This window comes from Scatophagus argus, chromosome 6 (genome assembly GCF_020382885.2).
Source record: "Scatophagus argus isolate fScaArg1 chromosome 6, fScaArg1.pri, whole genome shotgun sequence".
Classification (NCBI taxonomy): domain Eukaryota; kingdom Metazoa; phylum Chordata; class Actinopteri; family Scatophagidae; genus Scatophagus; species Scatophagus argus.
Window position 1 is genome coordinate 280001 of NC_058498.1, and position 18719 is coordinate 298719.

The following is an 18719-nucleotide window of genomic DNA, read 5'->3' on the forward strand; positions in this document are numbered from 1 at the left end:
TTAAAAATGACTGATTTTTAACGCGCAGTCAAACTGCTGCCATTTCAAAATAAATCTGATCATTTCAGTGTCAGAGGTGCACGTGTGTGTTTTACCTGTGTGTCCATGCAGAGGTGAGTGTGGTCGAGGCAGAGTGGGGGAGGTGCTGGACGTCACAATCAGGCTCTTCCTGTTGCTGGTCCGACAGCTGAAGACAAAGAAGAGCAGTGAATTTAAGTGGACAGATCACCTGCAGCTTCACTGAGCACACACAGATTTCTATTGGCTGATGGTGTGTCTCAAAACACATGCTCACCTCACACACTCATCAGTGACCAAACTGCCCCACACACTCACATCCCTGATCACACACTTCAGACAGAAGGTGTGTGTGTGCCCTGCCAGATGTTGAGATGTGCAGCATCAGCAGTTTAAGGGGAGCAAAAACACACGCACACTTGCAGTTTTCTGAGAGGTGTGACAGCTTCCTCCTCTTTGTCTGAGCTCTTAAAGGCACAGTACACAGAATTTGGTGCAGTACACAGCAGTAATTCCTGATCACAGGAGGACAGGACACACACATACACACACACACACACACACACACACAGCTCTCGATGATGCACTGAATGAACGCTGCCTCCGTCACCATACTTCTCTGTGAAGTCTACAGGTGTGCTCAGTCTCAACCTGCTGTAATTGGAAAGTGTCATGTGACAACTTTTGTTGATTTGGTGCCATATAATAAACTGATTTCAACTGAATTTCTTTCAGAAGGATCTGAGGAAAATTAATTACAAACATGACAATAAAGCATTCGGGTTTTGTTCTAGAAAGAGCTGATATCAGGTCAGGTGTGTGATGGAGCTGAGGGAGGAACAGCCATTAATCAGACAGGAAGGAGTCACCATCAGCAGTGATGACTTCCTGTCTGAGTTTATGACATACAGAGCAGCCTCAGGGTGCCTGCTGAATGCAGAACTGAGAAGGCAGTGTTTCTATGTGTGTGTGTGTGTGTGTGTGTGTGTGCGCCTCCGGTTGGCATCAAAGCAGCAGCCTGCCAGCTAACACAGAGCTGCAGCTGCTGCTCAGCTTCATCACTCTGTCAGGCTGCAGGCGGCTCACTTTCTGTCTCGTGAGAATCTTCTCAGTCCACTGACAGAATCAGATCCTACGTCAGCATTTACCTGTTGAGGTAAGAGGTCACACTGAATCAAACTTCATGTGCCACAGAGGAGCCACAGGGAGGAGTTTACAAAGTGCAGAACTCAGACTGGACTAAAACGTCCTCATGGTCACAGAAATCTAAGGGGCCATCATCAGGTTCCTCTAACGACCGGGTGTGCTGCAGCTAATTAACAGAAACTAAATCTGCAGGACACGAGCAGGTGACACCGTCCATTAGGACAAGGCTTGGACATGCTAAGATTGTGACATGATGCTCCGACGGGGTCACAGAAACATCAGCGAACGTCAGATAAATGTTTGCAGGTGTGTTTACTTGAGTTTCAGCTGCATATAAACTCAGCACGTGAGAAGTTAAACACACAGTGATGTGACAGGAGACACACACACCTGACAGCTGGTGAGCGTGAACTGAACCTGACTTTACGAGTATTCAGTGTGTCCAGCACAGTCCAGTCTTCCACCAACAGGAAGTCAGATCAGTCACTGAGTTGGTTAAGATTTGGGCCTCCAGCTACACATCAACACTCGTCTCAGTGTAGATCCCTGGACACATTTAGGCTTTCTTTGTCCCACAGCTCATTTTCAGAGAGAGTGTGAGATGAGAGAGGACAGCAAGGAGGACTCTGTGTGCCTCAGTCTGTTCACACTGCACAGTCCACATCAGAAACCCACATGGACACCAGAAAGGTTGACAGGTGAAGCCAAAAGATAGTGTGAAGGAAACTGATCTGAGGACAGAAAATATCAAGAAGGACTGACTTCTATCTGAATGCAGGTCAGTTTCCTGTGCGAGCCACCAACCGTCTGAATCCCAACCACAGCCTGTTGCTATGCAGGAGTCCCTCCTGCCTCACTTCACAGCCTCCTTCTCCTCTCAAAACTAACACACACAGCGGGAGGCGTGTGCGCGCGTGTGTGTGTGTGTGTGTGTGTGTGTGTGTGTGGCAGCTGGCCCTGTTATTACAGGGAGGAGGAAGCAAATGACTGCTTCAGAGCGATAAGTAAAGCTCTGTCTCTGCAGAGGAGGCAGAGAAGAGGAAGAGGATGAGGACAACTGAAAGAGCGACAGAAAAGAGAAGAAGAAATGACACACACAACCGTTAGATCACCGCAACATGACAGGAACGTAAACCACACGCACTGCAGCTCAACATAACATGCCAGCAGTCCCATCCAAACACACACACACACACAGTCTTGTTTATCCATCACTAACAGATCCAGTTAGCTGACCTTCATGTTGGAGCGCCTGCAAACAGCAGCAGGAGCAGGCAGAGCTGAGGAGGCTGACGATGGGAACAGGGAGGAGAAAACGTGAATGAAGAAAAGAGGCTGGAGTGAAAACGCACCTCTTGGAGCGCCGCAGCATGTTTCTGTCCGGCAGGGAGAAATTGGAGAGGACCATCCAGAAGGAGTCAGACATGCTAATGCTAAGGCATCGCTGGGACACGGCGGCAGAAGACGTGGTTAGAAAACAGACCCTGGCTTCCACCTGTCACGCCGGCGAGAGCGAGTGTCTGTGAGAGCTGCTGTGCTCCTCCTCCTCTGATCCTCCCTCTGCTCAGCAGTGCCCCCTCACTCCTCTCTCGCTCTTTACTCCTGCTGGCTTAGGCACACAGCGGAGCTCCTCAGGTCCACTTCTGATTCTTGCAACATCTCATAAATGAATACAGTCAGCTGTCAGCGGCTTTTGACGGAGCTGTCCATGTTGTGATGGCTTTTTGTTGGGCATGACGATCGTCCTTTTTCCTCTGGAGGTATTCTTTAAGCTTCCCAGCAGCTCCTGAGGGCTTTCGGTCTCATCTGACTTCAGTCTCCCACTGGGACAGGACTGGATCCTTATAGTCCACACCGACTCTGACGTACAGTACTTTGTGATGGAGGAGCCGGCAGTGTTGAATGTGGCAAAATGTGTCTGAGTGCCGGTAAGGACGTTTCTCATAATGCTCAGCGTCTCAGAGAGACAGAACAGCAAAGAGAGAGCGAATGAGTGCAAAAATCAAAGAAAATGATGTGTTAGCCTTCAGCTGAGAAGAGCAGCTGGTGAGGAAAATGTCTGACTGATGACACACACACACACACACACACACACAGTCAGGTGTGTTAGCAGGTGACACAGCGTGTCTTACCTCCAGAGGAAGGGGTTTCCTCTCTGGTGAACAGGGGCTGACAGAGCACCATCAGAGGAACAGAGGGAGGGAGGGGAGCAGGAGGAGGAGGAAGAGAGGGTGACAACAGGGGGCTGAACGGCGGAGGGATGAAAGGAAGTGGGGGACAGCAGGTGCTGGAGGAGGCTGCTGTTGCTGTGGCAACGCAGCTGAGCCGGCGACCAGATTCTGCCAACAGAAGAAGGGAGGAGAGGAAGAGAGGAGGAAGAGGGGAGGAAGAGGGGAGGGTGAGGACAGAGGGATGTGTGCTGTGTGTGTGATGACACATCTTAACACGCTGCTCAGGTTTCAGTGTCAGTGATTTCAAGTGTTCAATCTAATGTAATAAATGTGCATCTCAGGTTACCAGCAACATCTGATGGTGAGCCTATTTAACTGTTCAGGAACAGCAGCTACTGTTAGCACACTGAAGCTACAGTCACGAAGCTGACTCAGTAAGCCACACAACATCGTCTGTATCCGAGCAGAGCTAACCTCAGCCAACCTCAACCAGACGCTGCCCGTCAAACCAGAACACACACGGCCTTAAAGGGAAACTCCTGAGCTTGTTGCAAGGTTTCATTCCTTCTTTTTCGGGATGAAAAAGAAATTCTTCATATTTGATTTTCTTAACGCGAAAGGATCCTGCTGAGATTCACTGCGGCACAGTCGAATTAAAAAAGCCACATGTTGACAACGCTGATGAGCAACCGGCTTTGTCCAAGTTTCACTGGAAAACCACAACAAGGTTTCTACCGTGTTAAAACCACATCCGGTTCAGGCCTGATCACCGTCTGGTTCAGCTGTCTGTAGGCGTGAGTGGGTGAGTTAGCACAGAGTGTCAGACAAGGAGTTCACACTGTTGGAGGGCTCTTGGAGTCTGAGGCAGCAACAGCAACGATCCACAGTGTCTCCACCTGCCTGGACGCGTCCCCTCACACAACATCTATCACAGCCGTAAACGACTGGACACAAAGCTGTGGTCCAGGTTCAGTCGTATGAAAACTTACAGGCTGACTTCAACAGCCACAGACCTTATGGTGCCACTGTCCATGTGTCCTCCTCGTGCTACGAGGGACGGAAGTGTCTTCAATGTACGCTCACAGTTAGAAAGAAGAAGACGAAAACAAAGTCCAAAGAAGACGAAGATGCATAGCTAATGGGAGTGTGTGTTCTAAGTGTTCCCAGACAGTGAGCACAGAAGAGTACATCCAGTGACAGTAAGGTTTAAATACTGTGAACTGGAAGAGGCCTGAATCACTGGTGGTTTTCTGTATGTGATGACTGTGCAGTACACCAAAGGTTTTGTGAGTAATGAGTTTCTCCCAGCTGCTGACTTCCCTGCGTCTGATACCCGCTCAGGTTTCACTCACTCTGTACTCGATCACGATCACATGTATGTAACGTGCCCCCCCGTTCATATTTCTGATAGTGCAGTGGCTGCAGAAACAATGTGGGCCTGTCAAGCTCTTATTTTTAGAAACTTCCCTCCACTCTCACTCTATTCAGCAGGTATTATACTGAAAACAATGCATCCTGTGCTGACAAAAGGTACGTTTTCATCTGAATCATCTTTCTCGGTCTGAGCAGATCTCAGTGAAGGAAAAAGACGAATCAGCTGCTGATAATTAAACATTCGGAAGATCAGGAAGTAAATTCCAAGCAGAGCGCAGCTGATTTCCACACGTTTATGTCAGCTCAGGCCCCTGACAAAAGCAACTGAGACAATCCTCTGCCTTTTCTCTGGCGCCACCATCAGGTCCTTATGACCAAATACAAACCTGAGGACGACCTCCAGGCTCCGCTGGCTTTAGTGCTGATTAACAAATGTTCCATTATTGAAGAGGCTAAATGAAGAAGGTGAACATGGCAAACGACAGCAGTGACTGAGCTGACGACCACCGTTGGGAGGTTTGAAGAACAGCGAGACCAGCAGCTAACTCAAAGAAGACAAACATGCCTTGAAACTGAGCAGTAAAGGGCTGAGCCATCATGGTCCACGTCATACTGTGGACGCCCGATGAGGGAGACCCCTCATTGGGCGCTTGTAAAAAGAAACAAACCAAACTGGTCCTGCTGATATGAATCTGATCAGCATTCTCTCTCTCTCTCTCTCTCACACACACACACACTCTCTTACTGCAGACGAAGGTGTGGGGCTCCTGCTCGCTCCTTCCTCCTCTTCATCGTGTGTCCTGGGACAAATGGCTCGGCTGTAATCTTTAATAATCCACTGGACTGAATCGGCTCATCTGCCCGTCAGACACAGTGACGACCCGACGGCTCCGCACGGAGCCAACAAGTGTCCCACAGCCCGTCCTCATGACGCACACCACAGACAGCACGTCTGTGTGGACAGGAATGACCACAGTGTGTGTGTGTGTGCTCTTATCTGCACACTCAGCTATGTGAGCTATCTGGGCTACACTGTTCCTTCAGCAGCAAGCACAGGCTTGCTGAGTCACAAACTAACACACACACTGCAGTGTGAGCTGCACGCAGACCACACACACACACACACACATTTATCTGAGCTCAGAAAACAAACAGTGAACGTGACACAGCTGCTCTGCTCTCTCTAGTAGTCCCAAGTCATTCCATTCAACATGCCACAAAGAGTCCAGTGAACCGTTTGAGGACCTCCATCCTGTCAGAGTCCATTCAGCTGCTGATCCAGCAGACAAAAGGCTGAGACGGACGCTGCTGGCTGCACTGTCCCGGGAACAGAGAGCCTCCTCTGGGTACAGAGAGTCCAGTTAATCCCTCTCACTTCCTGGAAGTCTCAGCTCGACTGAGCGATCGAACGACAGGACAGACAGCCAAAACAGGGAGGGAGGGAGACAGAGAAAGGGAGGGACAGACAGAGGGAGGGACATGGGGCAGGAACATGAAGGCAGGAGGGAAGCCTGAAGTGTCCTCTTCACGGCTTCATGTACACTTTTGTTGGTTTTGCCGTCAGAGTTTATTCAAATCACAAAAAAGAAGAAAAGAAAAATCCTTCAACACTTAATCATTTAGTTTTTCTATAAAAAAACTTCAGCAATATGTGTAATTTTTAAATAAGTTTATTTTTTTACATTTATTTATTAATTTATTGACTTTACTCTGAAGTTTTATTCAAAGCTATAAACTTTATTTCAAACAACTTTTTTCTTTGTGTTAATGAAGGTGGGATGTCAGTAAACTGTTCTGAAAAAGGTCAGGAACTTGTCTTTGTTTTTGGGACACGATAGGACAGGGGACACTGACATGATGTCCTCAGTGCACACAGGAAGTGCAGCTGTCCTCTCTGTGTCTCTGTGAAGCCCACTGACCCTGACGGCTAAACACAGCTCACATGTCAGCCTGATAACTCAGAGACAATGAGCTGGATCACTCACACACACAGCAGAACACGAGAAAGTCATTACACACCAATCTGAACCTGTGAGTGTGTGTGTGTGTGTGTGTGTGTGTGTGTGTGTGTGTGAGTGTGTGTGTGTGTGTGTGTGTGAGTAAACAACAGCAAACCCTCAGCTCATCGACCTCCTCCTCAGGCTGAAGAGAAGTTTGCAGCAGGTCCTGCTGTTACAGGGGTTTCACGCCTTCTGTGGTGGGCACAGAGTCTGCGTCACCACACACAGCAGGAACATGAACACATCGCACTACAGACGTGTACAGCTCTGCACACAGGGAGGATCCACCCTCAGCGGGACACAAACACCACACGGACTTCAGAAACACAGCAGTGTGCAGCCACAGTGCACAGCTGTAGCAGACCTGTGCTGACAAAACTGACCTGAGGTCTGCTGGTGTGGTGAAGCTCAGTGAAAAATGAAATCACGGCTGATGATTCCACTGATTCCACCGGACGAACAAGTTCACCACACACACACACACAGAGTTATAAATAGGTCTGCATCCATCCACAGTGGGATGCTCAGCTGTTCCACTGTGCACACACACACACACACACACACACACAGTGACCTTTGACCCTTTGCTAGAGGCTCTCTGCATAAGACAATAAGGGTGAAGTGAACACAGGCAAACAAACTGCTGCTAATGTCTGTCAGGAGGACAGCGTCCCACTGCTGATGTCCCCGTGGAACAACACTGCTGCTGCACTGCGTCCTCTGTGATGTCCCCACACTGGACAGCTCTTTGCCCTCTTCAGCATGGTTTCACATTGAGAGTTTCTGCCTTTAAATTCTCAATGGCAATCAATCAGTTTATTATTAACCATCATTAAAAACATAATATCCACCACACACACACACACACACACACACACACACAGATTTAAAGATTAAATGTCAGAAGGTTGAGGCAGAGCACACCTCACACCACCTCATCAGGTACTTATCTGTGTGTGCTTCAGTGAATTCAGTGACAACAGACAGGACAGGCTCTGATTGGACGGGAGACAGAAAGGATGATGGGTACTTACAAACTGCCTCTTCTGGGAAGGCTCAGCTCCTTCTGAAAGGGAGAAAGAAGAACAATCAGTCAGGAGATGATGATGGTGGTCTTTTTGTTGGCGTTTCTGAGTCTGAACAGCTCAGTACCGGTGTGTGACCAGCAGGTGTCACTGTGACACAGGCTGTGTCAGAAGGTTCAGTGCCAGAGCTCCACCGGAGTTCAAACTGTCATATTACTGCAGATCACAAACAGGAAACTCGTCAAGCTGAGCTGCATCTTCCACAAGCAGCCACAGGGGGGCGCATCATCAGGCTGCCAGCTGGTTGGCCAACAGCCTGCAACTCCGCACTGACGTTGAGCTCCACCTCTGACTTCTGCTCCTGAAACGAAGCTTCACCCTGTTGCTGCTTTCTGAACGTCTGAAACTCACGTGCTAATACACAACCTGTAACCAGCAGGAGGGCCACACCACCTGTGTGTGTGTGTGTGTGTGCTGTTCACCCTGACGGATGCTGATGATGGTGTTAACGATGTTTTTCAAAGTAAAACCAGCTGTTGACCTAGTTTGGGAACTTGGAAACACACAGTTTCAGCACCCATGTACACACACACGTACGCACACACACACACACACACACACACACACACAGTTTCTCAGAAACAAAATGACTTATCCAGAACTTTAGAAGAAATATTGCTGTTTCTTTTAAATGATTGACTAATCAGTTAATCAAGCAATCACTGCAGCTCTGAAACTGATTTTGCTGATCGCACCACCCGCTCCTGTCTCTTTGTATCTCTGAGTGTGAGCTAATGGAGTTTAGCTGAGCCACAGCGTGTGTGTGTGTGTGTGTGTGTTTTATGCTGGTAACATCCATCCGCCCTCACATCTCTGTAAAGTGAAATGATGCTTATTGTGTTATATTGTGTGCGTTGCAGCTGCAAGGAGGACACTCACTCACTGCAAAAAAACACCTAATGGCTAATATGAACACACAAACACACACACACACACACACACACACACACACACACACACACACACACACACACACACAGAGCAAGCTGTGATGAAATTATCTCCAGTGATGGAGAGGATGAGAGGAGCAGAACACAAAGCCTGAAGCGATCTGAACAATGAAATACAAGCATCGATAAAAGAGACGGACAGGCGGGCAGGCAGACAGGCAGGCAGGGAGACTGACAGACAGACAGGCAGGCAGGCAGGCAGACAGACAGGCAGGCAGGCAGACAGGCAGACAGACAGGGAGGCAGACAGACAGGCAGGCAGGCAGACAGACAGACAGACAGGCAGACAAGCAGGCAGGCAGGCAGGCAGACAGGCAGGCAGGCAGGCAGCGAGACTGACAGACAGACAGGCAGTAATGTGATCAGAGATGGAGTGAGAGAGGAGAGGCTGAGTGGAAGAGAAGAGTATTTTTTTCAAAAACGTGACGTAAAAATGGCAACAGAAGATATTTGAGTTGTTTATCCTTCAGGACTCGACTGTAACACGAGAGGGGATGAGTGTGTCTCTGTGTAATCTGTACAAAACCTATATGTGCAGTGTGTGTGTGTGTGTGTGCGTTTAGCTGCTGCACCCAGAGCCTCATCATAATGACATGTTTTAGTAGAGCTAAAAACAGGCAATTAACAGGAGGATGCAGGGGAGCCGAGCTGAGCTCCACCCGAGACAATCAAACCTGAATTCATTATCAACACTGTGAATACTGATGAGGACAAAGTGACAACACACACACACAGGCTCAGATAGTGAAGAACACTGATACGTGGGCTCCAGTCAATGACATCAAACCTGCAGTGATTTAATGTGACAACAAAAGTGAGTCTGAACTTTGGTCCCAACTTCTAAAGCCAAAATGGTCTGAGATGAATCCAGGAGCTGACATCTGAGGATCACATCGTATAGCAGCACCATCAAAGTTCAACACAAACAGTAAGACAGTTACTGACTATATAAGGTGAGACAGGCCTTTCTTAGTCCCACACTGGGAACGTTCACAACCATCAAACCAGCCAGAAGTCCAGAGAAGGCGACGGCTGCCACACAGGATCAGTTTTATCCTGCAGGTCAGCAGGAAGCTGCTGTGACTGAGCTGCAGTCTGCTGCAGCCTGAGGACACGAGTGGCGTCCTAATGAAAGCTCTGCCGCCACGAGACTCCCCACCAAACAGAGGGGCCCACTGGGACCAGCAACTGAAGGCCAAGTGTCCAAGAATAACACACTTCACAGGTGATAATTCACCTGGACCACACACGGACACGTGAAGCATCTACAGAAGCATCCCAGTCAAATCTGTGTTTAAAATAAAGACTGCTGATGCTGTGCTCCACCAACTCTACAGATCCGGTGGGGTCTGGGGGGGGCTTGCAGGGTCGGACGGGGTCCGGGGTTCAGGTGGGGTCGGTGTAGTTTGAACACAACAGCTGCCTGTAGGGCCGCCCCCTCCACAGCAGAGACAACCTGCTAATTACTCCGAGCTGAGAAGATCACACACACACACACACACACACACAGCTGAAGGGAGCTAATCTGGCCTCATCAGCTTGTCCACCATGAGCTCCAGCAAGCCCAAACTTCTGCCTGCAAGACGCTAACGCTGCTATCTGCGCCAATAGAGACAACAAGCTTATCCTAATCAGAATTTACACATTCAAATGAAATCTGCAACGCCTCACTGGAAGGCCTTTTTCTGCACATAATACAGAGAGGGACTGGCAGGTGTGTGTGTGTGTGTGTGTGTGTGTGTGTGTGTGTCTCTGAGAGAGAGAGGCTGCCACAGATATCAGTAAAGATATTTTAATGAGGTTAACCTTTTTAACTACCCTATAGTCAAAACGATTTTAGGGAAATCAAATGAAACATCCCATTTTGTGTGTTTGGCTGCAGGCAGCGAGCAGCTCCTGAGAGACAGAGGTGGGGTTTCACCGCCGCCTCCTGCTGCCCCTCCAAGCTACTGGAGATGTGCTGCACTCCAGCAGACATGCGCAAACAGACTTCAGAAAAATGTGCAAAGTGCATTTGAAATCACAATGAAGCTGTGACCCAGATTTCAGCAGAGCTCCCGTCCCAGCTCCTGTCGAGACAGCGGCTGCGTCTTCATCTGCAGGGTGGGAGACACGTCTTCTGTCCAGTCCTCTGTCTCTCTCCCTGTCCAGTGAGTCTGCTCTGTTAGCTAAAAAACACCAGTTTGCTCCACACTCCGCTTGTCATCCCACCTTCATTCAGCTGAAAACTGCTCCAGTGTGCATCCATCAGTCCACAGTGCAACCAGTCCAGACCTTCAGGACTGGGTTCTCCTGTGCCTCAAAATGACAGTGAAATTCACTAATTATTGGAAGCAAACTACAATACGATCCAAGCAGCAGCAGGTTAGGGTGAAGGGAACAAAGACAACAGCCTTTGGAAAGTTGGGCTGCAGGCTTCGCGGAGACTCTGGCTGCTTTGAGAGCCAAAGCAGACATCGTGTATTCGCACCACAAGCTCTCCAAAATGGCTCCACTCCACACCCAACCTACTGAAACACTGCCGGTCAGTCACGTTTCCTCCAGCTGCTTCTGAGACGTCTAAGCAAACTTCTCAGACATCGACGTCTCTGCCAAACCAAGTTTTAGAGTTTTAGAAAAATAACAGCGGAGTTGGATGATGAAACACTGAAGCAAGAGCAAAACTTCACTTTGTGTAGCGACATTTTACAGGCTGGAAGTAAATGAGAATGAACAGAGTGAGGAAGAGGACGACGAAGGCTAATTAGGCAAAGAGGAGTTTGATGGACGGTTACAGAGGAGGACGGAAGCAGTGACATGTGACCGACCTGCGTGTGTGTGTGTGTGTGTGTGTGTGTGTAAGGGGTGACGTCTAGACATCCAATTTCACACTCTTAGAAGTTTGCTGCCTGGTGGCTAAATGCAGCCTCAACATAAAGAGACAACATAAGGAGCAGCAGGAGGAGGAGCAGGAGTACGAGGACGAAGAGCAGGAAGAGGAAGAGGAGGAGGAGGAGGGTGTTATAGTTTCTGTTTCCTCCTTTTCTTCTTTTTTTTTTAAGAGTGAAAGAGTTCATCATTTCTGCTGTGATATCAGTAAAGTTTGTATGGCAGCAATAAGTAGAGATCAGGGTTCGAGTGTGTGTGTGTGTGTGTGTGTGTGTGCGCCTGTCTCTCCCCAGTGCTTTATGGCTACAGGTCTGTCTCTCTCTTTCTCTGTTCAGAGGATGAGCTCATATTATTCTCTCAGTGGTCGCCGTGGCTACCAGATGAGCTCATAGCTCGTTTCTAATTGGCTAATCCAGTATGCTGGCGGGAGACAGAGAAGGCAATGCAGGAACAGTGTGTGACTAGAGAGATGAAGAAAAAGTGAGACAAACAGAAGCCTTGTTCAAACTCCCCATCCATCCATCCATCCATCCTACACTCTTTCTGCCAAACAAACAACGAGAGATCCAGCCAACAGCCAAAGTCCAGCTAAGCCCTTTAAGCTGTGTTTAACCTGGGCTGGGGCTGCATGTGGCCTTACAGCATCAGCTAACTGAACGTCAGAGGCAGCTGCACTACACCTGGGAAACACCTGAGGGACATCTGTTTTCTCCAGGTATCTGCACATGAACATCACTGTCCTGGCTGTTTGTCTCCTCCACATCCAGCAGCACACAGCGCAGACTGGATTTTGTTTTCTAATCTAATAATTGACCTGGCAAGGCACTGAAAAGCTTTTAGTGAAACCTTCAGTACACAGCAGGGACTAAAGGAAACACTGTGGACTGTAACTGGGATATCTCCTCCATGACGTAGTCTACCAAAAGAGAGAGAAAATGCTCGCAGGTAAGATGCTGCCCAATGTTTGGCTTCTGCTTCATGAAAGTCCACAAATCAGTCGGGAAGCAGGAGGATGCGGACTGACTTCAGATGTCGCTGACTGATGACGGTACAGAGGACACAGTGTTCTCGTTCTGTCCAGGTCTGCCAGCTCATCACAAGTGACTCGGTGTCCCATAAGTGGCATCGGAGGAGACGTCAAAGCTGCAGCTAATGTGGGCCGAGCTCTGCTTGTTGCTGTTGAGGTTCTGATCAGGCTGTGGCTCCACTGCATCACATCTGCGAAAAGCCCGACGCTGAACTGCAGAGAGGCCGTCCTCTATCCCACAGTCAGCCTGAAAACGGGTTTAACCAAGACACAAAACTCCACCCGCTCTCATTCCTCATCCACCCATGCACACACACTGAGCTTCATTGTCTGACAATAACTCTCTGTGTGGTGTTAGCTGTGAGGAACCTCCACATCAGAACGTTTCCAGCTGCATCAGCAACACAATCTTTCACCCTGATTGGCCACAGCCCCCGGGACCAAGAGGGGCACATCTGCTCGTCTGGTGCAATGCGCCGTGGGTAATTAATCAGCAAATTTGTGCCGCATTCCAAAACAGAGAGGTTACATAAACCACAGTGGGAACTTTGTGAGAGGAACTTGTCACCATGCTAGAGAACATCAACAACAGCAATAAGCCGAAACGATGATCCCCTCATCACCTATCTAATGGTAAAAACACTGTCCATCACGTCCACATGCTAAATATACACAACTATAAGTCTGTCATCTGTTCGTTCATTAGATTAAAAACAGTAGACCTCTTCAAACACAAAGTGGCCCTTTGAATAGATGATGTTTTGATTTTTGAATTGCAGCCACACTGAAATGGGTCACACAAGCTGCGGTTTGGTAAATGAGGGAAGCAAACAAAGGCCTGTGCTGTCTGCTCTGAGGTTACTGTGGGGGATTACAAGTTAAACAGCCGTCTGCATCGCTCTCACTCTCGTTTCTCCGTCCTGTGGCATCTTCAGCAGCCTGATTTGTTCAAACACTTCAAAGATAATAAGTTAACATGATAAGATAGTGTTTGCTGTCATTGCACAGTCACCTAAACAATGGAATGGTAGATTGAAAGTTACCCACTGGAAATCTGAAAGGTCTCTCTGTAGGCATCCTCTCTGTAATTTTCAGAGTCCGATGCCTCAGCCTGCAGCCAAACATAACTTTGAAGGTCGGAGTTGGGGGCAGCCGTGGCCTAGAGGTTGGAGAAGCGGCTTGTGATCGGAGGGTCACCGGTTCGATTCCCTCACCGGACGGGCAGGAAAAATTTGGATGTGGTGGAGTGATTAATGCAACAAATGCTCCCCCCCTCCATTAGCCGGCTGATGTGCCCTTGAGCAAGGCACTTAACCCCCCAATATGCTCCCCGGGCGCTTGGTGCTGCCCACTGCTCCTGTGTGTGTTTCACTGCATGTAATTTCACCGACATGTCGTGTGTGTATGTAAAAATATATATACTGTCAATAAAGCTGATTCTTCTCCTTCTTGACCCAAAAGATTGAAGAGTGGAAAGGAGTGGAATCAGGTCGATACCTCGGTCAAGGATCATTTGTGAGGGACAAAGTATTTCATCACTAAGATTCAGATCAGACTCTACTGACAGACTGACAATAAACAGACACTTCTACAAGAAATCTATTGTTCTGAACACTTCATGAGACAAGGTGATGTTGATAACAACCTGCAGCTCCATCCCTGATAGTCACAGAGCTCCTCACAGTCGACAGCACTGAACACTCCGTCACTTCCTCTGTACGTCTGCGTTATTGACAGCTTATCAGGATGCTGCCACAGATCACACGCATGCAGTCCATTAACTGCTCCCTGCACTGTCAGCCACAGCAGCTGATTTTCTGTGCTCCTGATAAGCAGCAGCTGCAGGGAATTCAGCAGAACACGGACGCGGTCACAAGCTCCAGTCCGCTTAACAGCAGCAGAATATCGACTCACCATGCGGAGCAGAAAAACAGATAAAAATAAAAATCAACTGCTGGGAACACACAGTTTCTCTGGTTGCTTCAGGAAACTCACTCGAGCCGGACCTGCTCGGGCCGTCGGCCCGTCAGAAGTGCAAAGTAGCAGAGTGCATTCAGTCAGGCCCTGGAGCTGGCACGTTCGGCTGCCCTTCACATAAACTCACCTCAATAACCTGGAGGTCGCAGCAGCCAGCAGTCAGCGCGAATTGAAGGACATTAGAAACTGGTTTACATTGCGGAAAAAGTGGCTATGAAAGCAGATGACCAAACTTTTTGATGAAATTTACACTGTGGCCTCACGTTGAATTTGCTGTAAGGACGCTGTAAACAACATTTGTATGTGTCATAACACAACACACTCCGCAATCCATTGCTGTCTGACTGTAATCAGGTGGCCTCCCTCCACTGGCAGACTTTTGAGCAGGCTTAGGGCTCGGTATCATTTAAAAATGTCTGACCTAGTAGAGCAGGACTGAATGTTTTTGCAGGATTTAAGCTCAACTCAGAGGGACCATGTGATGATGGACAGCAGCACAGCAGCTGTCAGCACATTCTAGGTGACGTTCACCAAACTGTGGGCAAACATAATAAAATGCTTCACATGTAACTTCTGAGCAGGACTGGTAACTGTGAAGCTGAAATGTGAGGATGATAGTTAAAAGATGACGTCCTGAATCCTACCTGCTTGAGCTCTGAGGACATCTCATTGGTCTCCTTGATAATATTCAACTTCAGACCGTACCAGCTGAGCGAGCGTCTGCAGGCCAGAGACTTCCCGTCCCTGCCTGCTTCCTCATTAGTCCAGAGCACCCGCGGACACGCCATCACTCTCACACACACACACACAGGAACACTTGTGAACGCTCCCAGAGGAGCTGTGGCAGGTCTGTGGTCCGTTCCCAGTGAACCCAACACTTTTAATAACGCCTAATCCATAAAGAAGATTTGCCTGTTTGCTCTTAATTGGCTGGATTTTGCCGTCCATTAGCCTCATCTGTTTTTTCCTCCCTTCGGGGCTTGTTAAATCTCTCTTTTGTACAGACACACACTCACCTATTTTGAATTCCTCACCACAATATGCTTTGACAACATGTCTGTGCCAGGAGACAAGATTACCCCGAGCTGCTGAGCTTCTGCAAGTCTGAGAGCAGACGGAGCATTCAGGGGTTAAAGCCACAGAAGGAAAAGTGAAATTTGTTTCCGCCTGGGTACCTCAGGGTTATCAATATTTCACAAGGCTGACAGTGAAGGAGGGAGAGCAGTCAACTGTGGCTGGAGGAGGAGGAGAGGAAGGACCTGACAGCCACTGGGCACCATTATAATGTATGGCCAATATAGCGTATGATTAAAAGAGACAGAATGAGAACAGTAAAAAGAAAGAAGAGCCTCAACCGAGTGGAGACAACACTGTAAGAGTGCAGGTGGTCTGGTTGGTCACTGTGGGATTAATAAGTCACTTTAAACTGCGGTAAATAGTCATGTCCAACCAGCAGTCCAAAACCCAAAGGTTCATCTGCAGCCAAACAGTCAGCTACAGAGGAAGAAGGAGGCTCCCCCGACTGCACGAGACACAGCAACAACTGCTTTGAGCGTTCGATCAGTTATAAGGACTGCTGTGCTCTGCTTTCTCCAACATGGCACCAGCCTACAGGCGCAGGAAGAAGCAGAAACTTTGTGCGTGTGGCTGTGCCGTCAGTCAGTGAAACTTCCCGTGCTTCGCTGGTTCAGTAACAGGCAGCAGAGACAAAAAGACTCCCACTCAGTCTGAAATTCACTCGGCTTCACCCTCACCTGGAGAGAGCAGCTTCAATAACTCAGAAAACTTTCATCTATTCCTGACTTCACCTCGATGCAGTGCAATGCATTCATGATGCCCACGGGACTGACTGACAACATGCAAATAACAGCTGAACAGGAACAGAAAGTGTGTCGCCATCAGTCTGGATGATCCACTGAATGCAGCACAAAAATGAGTCCCTCAAGAATACAGAAATCAGAAAACCTGCTTGCATTTCATTTCCATGAAATTTGAGCGAGCAGAGTATTCAGGAGAAGACTCTAAATCCATACGACGGGGATGTGGGATGGAAGCATTTGCCACCTGATATCCTGGTAGGCAGACAGGCTGATGTCAGCACAGAGCTTCGATAAAGACTGGATTTAACAGAGAGTCCGAACAGACAGGCTTTTGTTTCAGAGTGGCAGCACTAATCCTGCCCCTCACACAGCAGCGACACACACACAGACTCAGTCCTCACCCTTTGAGCGCTGTGTTGTTTCTGTATATTTTGTGTATGGTGCAGGAGTGAAACAGTGAGCTGGCACTACATGTTACTCCGCCATACGTTACAGCAGGGGGCGGAGCACAGCTCCAGCTGGGCGGCCTGAACTGATCGAGATCAGCAAACAAACAAAGCTTAGAGAGAAGAACAAGAATGTCAGCAGGACTATGAAGGTCAACTGATAACTTTATTCAAAGGGAGCTGTGATCTGAAGCATTCAGTTCAACTCTTTGGCCCCAGGGTCCTGAAAGCCTGTGCCCCCCAGCTAAGCGGAGTACTCCATCATGTCTTCAACCTGAGTCTGAGTCTTCAGAGGGTCCCCATGGTGTGGAAGACGTCATGCCTCGTTCCTGTCCCGAAGACGCCGCGTCCCAGCGACCCCAAGGACTACAGGCCTGTGGCCCTGACGTCACACATCATGAAGACCCTGGAAAGACTCGTCCTGGAACAGCTCCGGCCCATGGTCCAACCACTTCAGGATCCCCTTCAGTTCGCCTACCAGCCCCGCCTTGGAGCGGACGATGCCATCATCTACCTGCTGAACAGAGTCTACACTCACCTGGACAAGCCGGCAAGCACTGTGAGAATCATATTCTTTGATTTCTTGAGAGCGTTTGACACCATCAGGCCGGCTCTGCTGGCGGAGAAGCTGACAGCGATGCAGGTGGATGCTCTCCCTTCCCCTTTACGATCTACACCACAGACTTTACGCACTGCACAGAGTCCTGCCATCTTCAGAAATTTTCTGACAACTCTGCAGTGGTTGGGTGTATTACTGGAGGGGATGAGAGAGAGTGCAGGACGGTAGTGGACAACTTTGTCACATGGAGCGGGAAAAACCACCTACAGCTCAATGAGACAAAGACCAAGGAACTGGTGGTGGACCTGAGGAGGACCAAGGCTCCAGTGACCCCTATCAACATCAAAGGGGACACTGTGGAGGTGGTGGAGGAGTACAAATACCTGGGGGTGTACTTAGACCACAAACTAGACTGGTGCAAGAACGTGGACATGGTCTACAGAAAGGGCCAGAGCTGCCTCTACTTTCTGAGGTGGCTGAGGTCCTTCAACATCTGCAGGCCGATGCTGAGGATGTTCTATGAGTCGGTGGTGTCCAGTGCCATCACATATGCTGCTGTCTGCTGGGGCAGCTGCCTGAGGGTGAGGGACACTAACAGACTCAATAGAATCATTAAGAAGGCCACCATGTTGTGGGAGAGGAACTGGACTCTCTGACAGTGGTGTCTGAGAGGAGGAGGTTGTCCAAAATAAGGACGATACTGGACTTTCCCTCTCACCCTCTCCACAATGTGCCGATCAGCTACAGGAGCTCGTTCAGCAACAGACTCTGACTCCCATGATGCACCACAGAGCGACACAGGAAATCATTCCTGCCTGTCGCCATCAAACTGTTAAACTCAGCACTGTGACGGACACACATACTTTATATATACAATGTATATATTGTTTTTCTACACATGTACATACCTGCATTTTAAATTTTCTTAAAAAATTTGAATACAGTTTTTGTAAATACCTGTACTTTGAGATTTTAGTTTTTGTTTATCCTATCTTTATTGTTGATCCTATTTTTTATACTCTGCACTTTTCTCCTTTCTTGGTCGGGAATACTGCATGTGCAATGTCTGTAGAAACAAGAATTTCCCTCCAGGGATTAATAAAGGAATTCTGATTCTGACTCTGATTCTGAACTCCAACTGGCTTCATGTAGAAAAGCTGAACAAAAGCCACAGCATGAGTTCAATTCCTCCGTGCAGTCGAAGGATTTCCTGTTCTGCTGAACACAGAAACGTTTGCTCGGGTTTCTTAAAGGTTTGTTTCATCGTGACAGGGTCCA

General features: G+C 48.6%; 1 protein-coding gene across 13 annotated transcripts in view; it reads right to left on the reverse strand.

Annotated features, from left to right (window-relative positions):
- mast2 (microtubule associated serine/threonine kinase 2) overlaps positions 1 to 18719 on the reverse strand; it is an 86269-nt gene that overhangs the window by 26769 nt on the left and 40781 nt on the right. For 7 of the 13 annotated variants that reach the window (XM_046391431.1, XM_046391430.1, XM_046391429.1 and 4 more), the window contains 2 exons: positions 7744 to 7775; positions 96 to 187 (listed from right to left, as the gene is read on the reverse strand). In XM_046391431.1, coding sequence (XP_046247387.1) covers positions 96 to 187; positions 7744 to 7775 — 124 coding nt within the window. Of the gene's footprint in view, positions 1 to 95; positions 188 to 2516; positions 3031 to 3296; positions 3504 to 5454; positions 5663 to 7743; positions 7776 to 18719 lie in introns of those variants that run through there. The other 6 variants (XM_046391439.1, XM_046391437.1, XM_046391435.1 and 3 more) reach the window with 4 other exon arrangements.